The sequence below is a fragment of the Mandrillus leucophaeus genome, unplaced genomic scaffold (genome assembly GCF_000951045.1).
Source record: "Mandrillus leucophaeus isolate KB7577 unplaced genomic scaffold, Mleu.le_1.0 Scaffold417, whole genome shotgun sequence".
NCBI classification, from domain to species: Eukaryota; Metazoa; Chordata; class Mammalia; order Primates; family Cercopithecidae; genus Mandrillus; species Mandrillus leucophaeus.
Window position 1 is genome coordinate 425,980 of NW_012104443.1, and position 15,295 is coordinate 441,274.

At 36.5% G+C, this 15,295-nt stretch overlaps 1 protein-coding gene across 1 annotated transcript in view; it reads right to left on the reverse strand.

Annotated features, from left to right (window-relative positions):
• The window catches only part of AQR (aquarius intron-binding spliceosomal factor), a 118,092-nt gene that overhangs the window by 45,339 nt on the left and 57,458 nt on the right, over window positions 1-15,295 (reverse strand). Inside the window, exons 16-19 of the mRNA XM_011992691.1 lie at window positions 14,716-14,857; window positions 9,821-9,999; window positions 6,183-6,350; window positions 3,380-3,549 (exon numbers count right to left, since the gene is read on the reverse strand). Of these exons, the coding sequence (XP_011848081.1) occupies window positions 3,380-3,549; window positions 6,183-6,350; window positions 9,821-9,999; window positions 14,716-14,857 (659 nt within the window). The remainder of the gene's footprint in view (window positions 1-3,379; window positions 3,550-6,182; window positions 6,351-9,820; window positions 10,000-14,715; window positions 14,858-15,295) is intronic.

Genomic DNA, 15,295 nt, shown 5'->3' on the forward strand with positions numbered 1-15,295 from the left:
CACTAATCCAGAATTCCTGAGTGTTTCAGAGCAAGAAGCTATTTTCCGCTGGCTGACAGGTGCTTGGCTAGACTGAATCAACAGCTATATTTTCAGCTGATACCACACACTGAGTTAAACAAAAGACCAAACTTAGCAAGAACAGTTTATCCATTAAGAGTTCACTTAAACAGAATGACATAAATAAATTTACCATTTGACTCCTACTGAGTAGGATGAAAACCAGACTCAGGTCAATACAGCAGTAAGAAAATAATATAGAACAAACCCTTAGAGAAAATACTTCCTCTCAGAAACTCCTGGAGGTTTTCCCTCTTTATACTCCATAGTCCTTTAATGCTAAAATCACACACAACCAGAAGCACATTAATGTATGCTTCAATTGTGATGAAACCTCACAATTTAGAAAACTAAAATTAGCACTGTGAGAAGAAATAAAAAATAAAGTGGGCAAAATCATAAAAATAAAGGAAATATCAAATAAAATTTCAGAAGGAAAGAATCAGGACTACAACAAAAGGTCATTACAGTAGTTAGCATATATACTGTCAAAAGTAATTCCAAAAAGCTAAGGGAAATTCTTAGACTTTCCAAAAATCATTTCAACAAAGTGATCTATCTCACATATAGAAATCTGGAGGCTAGGCTATCAATTTCAAAGAATAAAATAACCACACCGACAATTTTTAAATCATAACTATTATACAACTTTTAAAAATGATAAGATAGTATATGTTAATCACACCCTTAATCATGTTGCCTTGCTTTATGTTCTTACACTTATCACTACCTGAAATTCTCTTGTTCAGGTACTTGGTTATTTGTTTTAACCCTACTATCCCTACTATCATTTGTTTAATCCCTACTAAAATATAATTCCTACAAGAGTAGGGATCTAGACCAGTTTAAATATGGAACGGGTGAATGAATGAATACCCAAATGAGTATACTCACATAACAATGATGAGTAAGATCAGTGCTCTGCCCTCTAAGGAAATTACAGTTTTAGTAGCAAGATAAAATATGTCCTTAACTGTAACAAAAAGCAGCAGAATGTGGTAAACAGTAAAGAATGTTATAAAATACAATGGGAACAAAGTTCACAGTAAATGAGAGATGGATGCCGGGGACACTTAACATTAGGAAAGGTTTCATGGAGGAAAGTGGTATTTTTATTGAACTAAAGTAAAAGATCTGTGAAGGAGCTTTGATTTATTTCATCATGAATAGGAAGTCAAAGAAATGTTCTGAGAAGGAGAGTAAAATGATCAGTGTCACACAGTAGGGAAACATATGAAAAACAGGTGACTGGCTACGAGGAGACTCAAGGGTAGACAAAGAGGGGGCTATTATAACTGTCTAGGCAAAAAATAAAGTATCCAGATTAGCACAGGTTGTACAAACTGGAAAAGAGAAAAGGCAATAAATGAGCGATGCTACACAGGTACATAATGAAACACCAAAGACACTAAAAGAGCATTCTTTTTTTCCTAAACATAGGCAAGTTAATCATTCCCCCTCTTTCTTGAATCAGAAACTAAATCCCTCCTTTGAACTTTCAGGACACTTTCATCCACAGTCTTTTTATGGCTTTTGATACCTTCTAACTGTTCATGGTAAGCATTTGTCTAGATTTCTAACTTCTCTAAAGGTGTAAGTTGTATCTGATTCATCTTCATAAGCTTCATTTTAGCACAATATCAGACTTACAGTAGGCACTAAATAAAACAAACATATGAGTATAAGAAAATAATTTTTTAGTTTTCAGTAAAGTAACTGAGATTTATTTACTGAAAACTGATCAACTGTGACAGTCATAGGTACTATAAAACTTGGAAACTCTTAGATTTCTCCATCCTTTGTTCGCTCAATAAATGTTTATTAAGAATACACTATATAATAGGCACAGTTCTAGGTGCTAAAGACACGCTGGAGAACAAAACAAAGACCCTGCCCTCATAGATTTGTTTGCTTCATTGCTTTCTAATGGAGAATTCAGATACATAACAAATGTATAATCATCAGTTACGATAAGGGCTCTGAGGAAAAATATAGGGAATAGGGTAGAGAATGATAAGATGCTACTTTAGGTAAGGTTGCCAGGGAAGGCTTCTCTTAGGAGGTGACATTGAAAAAGGGTTGCCCATGTCAGGTGAGGAAATGAACTATGTAAATACCTGGGGATAATTATCTAAGTAAAAGGAACACCATGTGAAAAGTCTTGGATTATTTTAAAAAACAGCAAAAATGACAGTGTGACTGACATGGAGTGAATAAGGAAAAAGTGTTAGAAAATGATGTTGGGAGAGGTAGCCAGAAGACAGAAAATGATAGGGCCTTTTGGATTATGGTAGGAACTTTCTAATGTGATGGAAAAACATTAAAGAATGTTAAGTGGGGGTATCAAGGTATCTTTCACATTTTAAAAGGATTATTCAGCCATTATGTGGATATGTGTAAGGGGAGGAACAGACAAGAGGCAGGGATGTGTGAGATAAAGGTGTCTTGGACATGGCATCAGCAGAGGTGATGAGCTAATCAGACTCACTGATGGATTAGAGTTAGAGTATGAGACAAAGAGAAATCAAGGATATCTCCACTTGTGTTCAACAACAGGGAGAGATGAAGAACAAGTTCTGCTGTTTGAAAAGTTTTCTTTTTTTCAATCACAACAACAGGGTTACATAAAAGTAATAAAGTGACAGGAACGTCTAAGAAGTGCTGCACTTTCGGAGAAAGAGAAAAGGAAGGCATTCTTTCTACAAAAGCTACATATTATCAAATGCTAGAATTGTTCAATGTTTAAGTTTTATAATATAGTTTCAAATAATGGTTTTAAAAAACTATCCTTTAATAAAAATCTTCTCCCCACAAAGTTATTCTGAAAGTAAAACTTGAGCCACTAAACTTCCCTTTCCTACTAATGACTAAAAATATATTATATCATATAGTAATTCAGAGCCTTGAGGTTCCATATCTGTCTTCTTAAAGTGACTAGGAAGTATACCTACTTTTGATTCAAAAAAGAAGCCCCAGTAAACAAGTAAGCAAGCTTTCCTTCACTTCACAACAGGGCATTAGCTGAGTACCTAATATACAAAAAGCAAAAAAGGAGGTGGACCCTTAATAACATGTGGATTCATCTATATTTGAAGTTTCTAAACTCCTCAAAAGACAAAATAATTTAACAAATCAATTTCTTTAAATTTTTATATTTCATCAATGTTAAAAGTTTAAGAGGACTGCTTATAGTAAAAATAAAAGCAGTAATTATTATTTTCTTAACAAATCTTCCTCTAACCAAATATCTTTGTATTTACGTCATAAAAGTTACTTAAATTATGACATAGTACTTTTAGTTACATAGCCCCCAAATTACCTTAAAGTTATTTTCCTTTGGTTTTCTCCTCATTATTATATTAAAAGTTTCATACACATCCTCTGCTCCATTCTGTATAGTATTGGTCATATCTTGTTGATACTGGTTTGGATCCAAAAACACTCTAAATGTCCTTGATTCTCCTCTAAGATTGGGTCTGGGTTCAGGTCCTGGACAATTTGAAAAAGTTTGTTAAATAAAATATATATTTTTCAAATATCAAAGTAAGTCAACAGTATTTTTTTCCAGAAATGGTGAGTAAATGGTTCAGGCTTAACTCCAACCATTTTTCCCAAACTAGAATGCCCCCACTCACCCACATCAATTCTAAGCTGAAAGTATTTTCTTCTTTCTCTAAATTCTTTTTTTTTTTTTGAGACGGAGTCTTGCTCTGCCGCCCAGGCTGGAGTGCAGTGGCCGGATCTCAGCTCACTGCAAGCTCCGCCTCCCGGGTTCACGCCATTCTCCTGCCTCAGCCTCCCGAGTAGCTGGGACTACAGGCGCCCACCACCTCGCCCGGCTAGTTTTTTGTATTTTTTTTTAGTAGAGACGGGGTTTCACCGTGTTAGCCAGGATGGTCTTGATCTCCTGACCTCGTGATCCGCCCGTCTCGGCCTCCCAAAGTGCTGGGATTACAGGCTTGAGCCACCGCGCCCGGCCTCTAAATTCTTACTATTTCCTTCCATAGCAGTCATGTAACGTTTACGATGCAACGCCATGACTTGCAATAATTTGTACACACACTCAGAAGCCACACACTTAGAAGTCAAAGAACTTTACTTTTGTCACTCATAGCTCCCACTACTGCTTTACCTACAGTAAGCATTCAATAAATATTTTCTAATTAAATATATGTATTTTAGAATTTAAGGCATAGTTTTCTATTCCTTAATTTGACAGAGGTTTATCACTTTTCTCATCCTTCCACATTCCATACCTAATATAACCAGCACGAAAAGAAATTTCGCATACACAGAAATGTAGGATACTAATGGTTGAAAGCCCAGAGCCTTTTCTTTCCTCTCTGACATATCTCCTCTTCTGGGCATGCGGGGTGGGGTGGGTCTTAGACCTCCAACTTTGGTTCTATTATATGGCCTTATGCTTACTCCATCCATTTGCCATTCCCTTCTCCTATTTTCTTTTATTCTAGAGATAAATAACCTAATCATCAGCAGTTTAACAACGATATAATCTCTAAACCACAGACGGCAGAAACTGACTGAAGTTTCAAAAGAAGTTTAACAACCGGCGGGGCATAGTGGCTCATGCCTGTAATCCCAGCACTTTGGGAGGCAGAGGCTGGTGGATCATGAGGTCAAGAGACCGAGACCATTCTGGCCAACATGGTGAAACCCCGTCTCTACTAAAAATACAAAAATTAGCCAGCATGGTGGCAGGCGCCTGTAGTCCCAGCTATTAGGAAGGCTGAGGCAGGAGAATCACTTGAACCCAGGAGGCAGAGGTTGCAGTGAGCCGAGATTGCGCCACTGCACTCCAGCCTGGTGACAGAGTGAGACTCCGTCTCAAGAAAAAAAAAGTTTAACAACCAAATTATAAAATAAGCACTAGACATGTATGCAGTTGTAATTTAATAATAAGTATTATAAAGGAAGTCAGGACAACAGAAGAAAGAATTTCAAAGGGATAATAAGTGATACACATAAGAAATCAAATAACTAATTTTGTAAAGCAGTATTTTTAAATGAGGTAAAGTTGGCATCTTATGCAGGGCAATTCTTTTAGTTCTGTTCTGATATTTAGCATCCCTGGCTCATAGTTACCTAAGGCCAAGAGCCTACCATTCCTCACCTCTATCCCAGTCATTTGAAAACCTAAATATCACTATGCATTTCCAAACGAAGGACAGTATTGTTCCCAATTAAGAACCACCACTACAATGAATTAAAACAGTCAAATTTAAGAAGAAAAAATATACCATTTAACACAAAAAAGCTTAGACAACTGTAAGAAGTATTTAGTGTTTCTTAAAAAAAAAAAATGTCAAGTATTATATATTTTAAAAAGCTTTGAATAAAGATGATTTCAAAAGGTCCTGTCCCAGAGTTCAAGACCAGCCTCGCCAACATGGTGAAACCCTGTCTCCACTAAAAATACAAAAATTAGCCAGGCGCGGTGGCAGGCATCTGTAATCCCAGCTACTCGGGTGGCTGAGGCAGAATTGGTTGAACCTGGGAGGCAGAGGTTGCAGTGAGCTGAGATCACGCCATTGCACTCCAGCCTGGATGACATTGGGGGAAAAAAAGAAAAAAAAAAGATACTGTCCTTTCCAAAATCCAACATAGAAGTTTTTTAACTGGCCGGGTGCGGTGCTGGCTCACGTCTGTAATCCCAGCACTTTGGGAGGCCGAGGCAAGTGGACTGCTTCATCTCAGGAGTTTGAGACCAGCCTGGGCAACATGGGGAAATCCCATCTCTATCAAAAACTACTAAAATTTACTGGGCATGGTCACACATGCCTATGGTCCCAGCTACTAGTGGGACTGAGGCTGGAGAATCGCATGCACCCAGGAGGCAGAGGTTGCAATGAGCTGAGATTGCGTCACTGCTCTCCAGCCTGTGTGACACAGTGAGATTCTGTCTCGGGGGAAAAAAAGTTTTGAAACCATGTTACCTATATCTAAAACTGCATGGTAGGTACCCTAGACATATTTGATACAAAATCTTTTGTCAATTTAGTAGGTAAAACAACTAAAAAATATCTAAGAAGCAAAAAAGGAAAAAAGGCAAAGAAATGTATCATTCTATACACATACTCTTTCAAAAATATATGCCACCATACCATCTTCAATGACACGTCCTTTGTCATCCAGCATGCCCTGAATTTCACAGCCTCTGACATAAACCAGGCCAACCTGCTCAATAAAAGGTCTCCTCCGGTCAAACTTAGTGCCGTAAGGTTTTGTGGGACGTACAGTAATTAAAAAGCATACATCATGCTTACGAAGACCTGGTAAGACATAAAGACATTTCCATTTATTAGAATTTCATTGTTTTCAGTCTTTTGTAGGCAAATTCTTATTTGCCTCTCTACCTCTTATCTTTGGTAGAGAGATATCATGAGTGACCAACGATTATTATCGCATTGTAACACAATTATGGGCTTTTCTATAATCTTTAATACTCAATATTTCATAGCATTAATTGAAATGAAAACCTCTTTATATTAAAATTAGAAACACTCATGCCATGAATATATTACTGAATAAGCCCTCCAAGTCATGCTACAGCTCCAAAATTGGATGTTCGTCATCATTCTTATTTTTAACATTCTTAATAAGTAACCAAAAATATGGCTGGCATATAATCCATCTATAGCATATTTAGCAGGTTTTTAATACCAGTTTAAACTATCTATCAGTGTCATTCCAAAGACAGCCTAATTGTATTTCACTAAAACAGGTCAACTCAAGAATAATTCATCAAGGCAAAAAAGTATTGTTTACAGATACAATTTTGAGAAAGATGGCTGAATATATTTGGCAAATACTGAACATTTTTATAAGTGAATGTGAAGAAATAGGACACTTGTGCCAAAGTCCATAGTTTCTTGGTCACTAGACCCAATAATGAACTCAACGGGCTTCCCAGTTCCATTAAAAGTAGAGAAACTGGAAGACAAGGATATAAAATTAGACCTCACAGCATGTAATGCTACACCACTTAATCTTCATTCCATTTCCAATGCTTTTGTTAGCCATTATATGACATAAATGTAAATGTAAACAGTCTGCTTGCTCATAACCTTGTTAACAACAAACACAATGAAATCAAATCAACAATGTGGGTATATGGCCAATAGTACTGAAAATATGTTGGTTTGTTTTAATTGGGGGACTGGTTAGAGTACGGGTAAAGGTAGAAATAATAACTCTATTCATAATACTGATTTAATTATTTCCCAATAAATTCTATGCAAAGCAGCAAGAGTAGTAATGAGAATGAATGGGAATGGTTCTACTATCTGAGTTGTATTACTTGTGTGACATCTGATCTGTACAGCTCATTAAAACTTCTAAGTCTTAAAGCCAAAGAAGTGGTCCTGAGAAGTCATTTATCCTCTACCAAGATAGGAGGTACTTTTTGGCATCACTGAGGGATGACCTCTTGTTCCTTCCTAAAGCAAACCACTTTCCTCTGGGACATCTTAGATCCCCATTTTTTAAAATCCTTTATTTCAATGAGCTCAACTCTCTCTGTCCTTGCAACCATTTGTATCCACCCTATCCTAGCAGTGCTTTCTGGAGCAAATCTGGCATTTCCATTTCATGAATTCTGTTTCCTTAACTTTAAGTGAGAATATTGAAGAAGATAAGGGTTTGAGGTTCACACCTTTCCAAAGGGAGAAGAGGAATGTTTTATGGTATTTAGTTTAATAATCTTTAAAATTTACTTTTATAAAACAAGATTCAGCCGGGCGCGGTGTGGCTCATGCCTGTAATCCTAGCACTTTGGGACGCTGAGGCGGGTGGATCACAAGGTCAGGAGTTCAATACCAGCCTGGCCAAGATGGTGAAACCTCGTCTTTAGTAAAAATACAAAAAATTAGCTGGGCGTGGTGGTGGGTGCCTATAATCCCATCTACTCGGGAGGCTGAGGCAGAGAATTGCTTGAACCCGGGAGGTGGAGGTTGCAGTGAGCCGAGATTGTGCCACTGTACTCCAGCCTGGGCAACAGAGTGAGACTCTGTCATTTAAAAAAAAAAAAAAAAATCATTATTGTTTACAGAATCTCTCCTTTTTGCTCCCATTTTCTATTTGGCTATCCTATCTGTGATCAATATAGGGGCTGGTTTTTGGCCCAGGCCTCCCAGAAAACACTTTTCTCTCTATCACACCCCAGACTATCACTCATCCCACAATGCCCTATTGTGCCCTATCTTGCCCATCAAAATGTACCCATTCCACTTCTCATTCTACCAGAGGCTGATGTTTAAAAGAAAAAAAGACTGCCTCATGTCCTTCTGAAAGCAGTCAGTAATGGGGAATGTGGCCTGTTTTTAAACATCCTTTTGTTTTCCTTAACACCAAAATGTGGACCTCTCATCTATAAATTCCTATAAAGAGTCCATTAAAATAAACAAAATTCCAACCATTTACTACTTCTGGGGGTACGCAGTAAGTTATCTCAGTTTATTTCCCACTGTGTAAAACAGTGTTTAATATCTCCTTACGCTTCAAGGAATAATAAATATGAGGTCTTCTCCAGCAACTTAATGGCTTTCTCGGGGTTCAGCAATAGTAAAGGCGCACATTATTCTGGATGAGTAATACACAGAATGAAACTCTTTTGAAGAATACAAGAGTTATAAAAACAATCTGTCACAAACTATACCCACTACCGTAGGCACTTGTTAAACATTTGGCTAGCTCTGTTGCCGGATTCCTTCAGAATTCTTTGATAACAATATAGTTCCCATGATTATAAACAGCTACACTGGTAGTAATAATTTCTGAAAACAGATCCATTAAGGGGCTATCCCTTTCCTTCTGGCATGCCAAGAAAGTAAAAGGAGGTAAAAACTACTGACTACTGTTTCTCAAAACAGGGCATCAAGTAAGACCTCTCACAGGACAGCTGGGAGAAAAATATAAAACTGCCTAATAGAAATCAGTTCATATGTCACTTCTGGCAGAGGTCCTACCATTTTAATTCTATTGGACTTAGTAATTTTGAACATATCTGCCTCCAAAACAAATTAATTTTGACATGGAACTCTCATCCTTAAAATCTTGCCTAGCAAAAAATAGGAGGAATAACTCCTTTAATTTCTTTGCAATTATTATATATCCTTCAGTACATTTGATTTCACTGATTCTTTAGCCTTTCTGCCTTAGGTGCAAATAAACTATTATTTATTTCTGAGTTGTTTCACTATAGCCCCGCCCACCCCCACATTCTTTTTGAGCTTGCCTAATTTTGATTTTGTATTTTTATTTTCCACAAAGTGTATGCATTTCTATTCTTTTCACCTTGGCTTTTATTTTTTGAAAAATACCAATTTTCCTTACTGCTCTGCATGTCTGCATGTTATATGTGGGCCTTCTCCCCACTCTTTGGTGAACACTAATATTTTTATTCTTTTATATTGATCCCACAAATCCATAAATATTATCTTGCTAAATTTAAGACTTAAAATGCTCTCCTCTAGTCTTTGCAAACTTCAGTTTTCAAAACTTTGATATGCATGCAATTTTATCCTTTTTATTAAAATATTAAGATACCTAAATATTCTTGTATGATCCCTGGTATTTTTAAAACTAATAATTAGAAAGTTGCTATTCTTTAAATCAAATTTCAAGGATAAAGTTTAATAAAAGCTTAAAAGGATAACATTTAGTAAAAGTACTTTGTTAATGCTCTAAGTGAAAGTTCATAACAAGGCAAAAGGTAATGTCACTTTTTGAAATACAAAATTACCTTCCCATTCATCTTTGATGTGATCTCTGACATTCAGATTTATGGTAACATCTGCACGAACTCGGGTTGGCCAGTTTTCACCTATGTTGGGTTTGGCCACTTCAACAACAGTGAAAGCCACAATGGGCTGAGCCATTCGCGCCCAACCACCAAACACTACACCACCATATTCAGATTGCCTAAAACCAAAGAAATGGATGGTTACTCAAACAAAAAATAATTTATCCCCAACTTTTAGACAAGTAAAACTAGTAAGTAGGAATACAGTTCAGCTAGTATTTAAGTCCTAATATTAGTAACCCCTATTTCTTAACTTAAAAAAAAAAAAAAAAAAAAAAACCTTTAACTCTCAAAGTATACAAAGTATATATGATAGCATGAAACAGGTACATGATAGTATGAAACAGGCAAATGTGGTCCAGAAAAGAAACAGAAGTAGAGGAATATCTCCTCCCCAACCTAAGAAAAAAGCTAACCCTATGTATGTAAGAGCGTTCTAGGGCTGAGCCATTTTATCAAAGAAATAAATAATGTAGCACACTTGGTTTTATTTCAGCTTTATTGAGGTATACTTGACAAATAAAAATTGTATATATTTAAGGAATACAATGTGATATTTTAAACTATGTATACACTGTGGTATCATTACCAACACAGTTATCATTTTTGTGTGTCTGTGGTAAGAATACTTAAGACCTATCCTGGCAAGTTTCAAGTACATAAAACATAATAGTCACTATGCTTTATAGTAGATCTCCAAACTTATGTAGCTTGTAACTGAAAGTTTAGACCCTTTGACCAGTATGTCCCCATTTCCCCCACCTACAACCCATAACTGCCCTTCTACTGCTTCCATGAATTTGCCTTTTTTTAGATTCCATATGTAAAGTGAGATCATCAGTTTTTGTCTATCTGTATCTGGCTTAATACATTTGGCATAACGTACTCCGGGTTGATCCACGTTGTCAAAAAAAGGATTTCCTTCTTTTTAAAAGGTTAATCATATCCCATTGTGTGTTTTTATATACGTACACACACGCGCCACATTTTCACATTTTCTTTATCCACTCAGCCCTTAAGTTGTTTCCACATCTTGGTTATTGTGAATAATGCTGCAACGAACACAAGAGTGCAGACATCTCTTCAGGATCGTGATTTTATTTCCTTTGGATAAACATTCAGAAGTGGGTTTGCTGGATCACATGAGAGCTCTGATTTTTAATTTTTTGAGGAACCTCCATATTGTTTTCCATAATGGCTGTACTAACTGACATTCCCACCAATAGCGTATAAGAGTTCCCTTTTCTCCACATCCTTGCAAACACTTGTTATCTTTTGACTTTTGATAACAGTCATTCTAACAGTTGTGAGGTATGAATATCTCATTGTGGTTTTGATATGCATTCCCTTGATGATTAGTGATGTTGAACACCTTTTTATCTATCTGTCCTTTGTATATCTTCTCACAAAAAATGTTTTCAAGTCCTTCACCCATTTTTTATTGGGTTATTTGGTCTTTTGCTATTGAGTAATATGAGTTCCTTACATATTTTGGATATTAACTTCTAATCAGATATATGGTTTGCAAATATTTTCTTCCATTCTGTAAGGCTGCCTTTTCATTTTGTTGACTGTTTCCTTTGCGGTGCAGAAACTTTTCAGTTTGATGTGGTCCCCACTTACTTATTTTTGCTTTTGTTCCCTGTGCTCTTGGTATCACCCAAATATCATTGCTAAGACCAATGTTATGGAGTTTTTCCCCTGTTTTCTTCTTGGAGTTTCATGGGTTCAGGTCTTACGTTAAAATCTTCAATCTATCTTCAGTTAACTTTTGTGTATCATGTAAGATAGGGATCCTATTTCATTTTTTTACAAGTAGATATCCAGTTTTCCCAAGACCATTTTCCTTTCCCTATTGTATACTCTTGGCACATGCATCAAAGATTAGATGATTGTACAAGTGTGGGTTTACTTCTGGGCTTTCTCTTTTGTTGGTCTATGTGTTTTTATGCCACTACCATACTGTTTTGACCACTGTAGCTTTGTAATATAATTTGAAATCAGGAAATATGATGTCTCCAGCTTTGTTCTTCTTGATCAAGATTGCTTTAGCTATTCAGGGTCTCTTAATGTTACTAATTGGCAGCTTTGTATTTCAGCTTGGAGAACTTCTATTGGCATTTATTATAAGGCAGTCTAGTGATGATAAACTCTCTCAGTTTTTGTTCTGTTCTGTTTTTCTGTCTTTATTTCTCTTTCATTTCTGAAGGACCTCTTTACTTGGTTTTATTTTATATTGTTATCCTTTTACCCTCCTCACAAAGACCATTTCAATTGTTAATATTTTATTTTCTGTATTTTAAGTATTTCTATAAGCTGTTTCGAATACATTTTAGGACAAGCTACAATTTCAAAAAAAATTAAAAACATGCAAACAAATAATATCTATGCAAAAACCTCCTTTAGAGAGCATATTTAAATCATTTAAAAGATGTTGCTATGGATTGCAGGAAAAAAAAAAAAATCAAGCTAGTTGTAATAACCAGAACCACTAACATCCCAATGCCCATTCTTTCTTCTTATGTTAGTCTAACTAGTGCTTTAGTTTTTGTATTAAAAAAGTTGTATTTGAGAAATGTGTAACATAAAAACTGAAGCAGCACTCCAAAGTTAGGAAGTACTGCAGAATACGACATACCTACAAAGATAAACTGCCTCCTATGTAAAGACTTTATGTCACAATAAAAAAATTGTAGAACTTCATAACACCAAAAAGAGAAACTAATTAAAAATAAAGTTCTGCAATCAATGGCTTGGTTAGTATTGGGACAATGTCTAAAAGGAATTACTTAGTGGCTAAACTGTGTGATACAACTTCCTATCACCTCCTCCATTTTTTACAGCTTTAATGCAGTATAGTTTACATACCATAACATTTATCCACTATAAATACACAAGTCCATAGTTCTCAGTAAATTTGCAGAGTTTTGCATTCATCATCACAAAATCCAGTTGTGGAACATTTCCAACATCTTTAAAAAGATCCCTCTTGTCCAGTTGCAGTCAATTCCTGTTACCAAACCCAAGCAACCACTAATCTACTCCCCTTACCCCTTTCTCTTGTTATATTATCTACTTGAAGTATTAAAAAGTATAGATTTCTGGCCCTTTATCACATTCTCTCTTACTGCTGGTTAGTGGGCTTCAGCACCCTGAAAACATAATCATTGGAACCATAAAATGAGTAAAAATGCCTGTTAGTTTTCATCTTTAAAATACATGAAACAGAAACAAGCCTGGCCCCCGTTTTAGGTTTCAACATTTTTAATAATTTTCAGTGATGGGCATTAAAAATGCAAATTTAGAAAAATCTATTATTACAAATGTGAATGAATTAGCTCCAAAAAGTCACATTTTCTTCCCCTCCAGAAAATGGTATAATTTAATTTTTTTTTATTAATAGACCAAAAGAACTCAAATATTTTTGTTGCACTTGGCATTTAAGTAAAATATAAATGAATTCTATTTGTTGAATTGCCAGTTAATAAATCCCTAGTTCGCCAAATGGCCAAAATTAGGCCCAGAATCTGAGCATATAATCTCAAGGTAACCATAAATTGTAAAGAAGTTTCCTGATCAAGCACTCCCTCAGGGTACAAACAATGGGCAACAATTTCAGCAAAGCTGTGGGCAGGAATGATTAGCCAGTGGGTATACAAATTTTGCAGTGCTCGCCTGCCTACTGAACTCAACTGATTATTAAGTCGAAAATGTGTTGTGTTGTATTTTATAGTCTCACCCAGAATAACTTTTCACATAATAATTAAAAAATAGAACTTTGTATGAAATGAAACATGGAAGTGAAAAAATAGATCATAATCACAGTGTCTGCGTTAGCTCTCTATAATTAGTAAGCAGAAGCCTGGAAGATACCTGAGTCAGTTCACATTCCAAAGCTGTTCAGCTTTTCACATACAATGCAGTATAATCATGTATGTATACATGGTGTCCTATTATATAATGTAACAAAAATTCACCTCATAGTATTTTACTCATTTATAATCACTTGTGATGTGTAACTTGTATCCATCAATTTCATACTTCGAATGAAATAGTGAATAAAGAGCATTTGCCTAAAGTCAGCCATATCTATAAAACCAAATTAACCTTACAAATTCTTGTAATGCAGAGCTGCTACAACAACCAGAATGAAAGACTTTTCTTAGCTAAAGGAATTCAAGACATGAGCTAGCAGGTGGGGAGTGGAGTTTATGTGGAAAAATTCCTCAAATAACAAGACCAACTCAACTGGCCCTAAAAGTAAATCCTGGTGATTTACTTTCTTCCACAGAATCTATGGGTGGAGAGACAGAGAAGATTTTCTAACGTACCACCCCATGCAATGTGCGGCAACAGCCCTAATCCTCTGTCCATTCCCCTAGAGAGGCTGACTGAGAATACTGTAGCAACAGTGACAAGAGTAGCTGGATTAACGGAACACCCCTTTATCATAAGCTTCCTCCAAGACTTAAACTGTCCTGCTCTCCTAGTACAGGCCTGCTGGCCAACCCCTAGCCTTCCAATCAGCCTTTAAGTAAGGTCTGACCTACTCCCTCCACATTTCCCCCTTCCCTTCCTGAGCATGATGACGTCTTCTCGCTTATCCCCAGTCTCCCATCCCCATTCTCAAGTACCCAGAAATGTGGTTTATATTTTAGCACTTTTGATGTATGTTAATTCACATTTTAAAATGTCTCAAAGAGTAAATATCTCTTACTTTAGAGGGCACCTTTGTGCCAGGTATATTATTTCTAAATATACTTATAAGGTTTCTGACAGAAGTTTATTAGTCACTGTCTGCATATCTGCATTACAGGTGGAACAAATTTACTAACCATGGCTTCATTCTGCTGACACTATCTTCAATGTCCTGCCGAATTTCATAAGTTGATTCTAAGCGGAAGAGGTTAAAGTTCCTTAGTAGGTAGTCATGAAGAGTCAAAAACTGCAAATTCAATTTGGGAAGAGCAAGACAACCTGAAAAGGAAAAAAACATCCATATTTGAATTATTCTTTTTTTTTTTTTTGAGACAGAGTTTCGCTCTGTCGCCCAGGCTGGAGTGCAATGGCACAATCTTGTCTCACTGCAACCTCTGCCTCCCAGATTCAAGCCACTCTCTTGCCTCTGGAATAGCTGGGATTACAGGCGTCCACTACCATGTCCGGCTAAATTTTTTGTTTTTAGTAGAGACAGAGTTTCTCTATGTTGGTCAGGGTGGTCTCGAACTCCTGACCTCGTGATCCGCCCACCTCAGCCTCCCAAAGTGAGGCCACTGTGCCCGGCCTGAATTATTCTTTTAATGCTCTCTGTATTAAAAAACTGGCACCGGCCGGGCGCGGTGGCTCAAGCCTGTAATCCCAGCACTTTGGGAGGCCGAGACGGGCGGATCACGAGGTCAGGAGATCGAGACCATC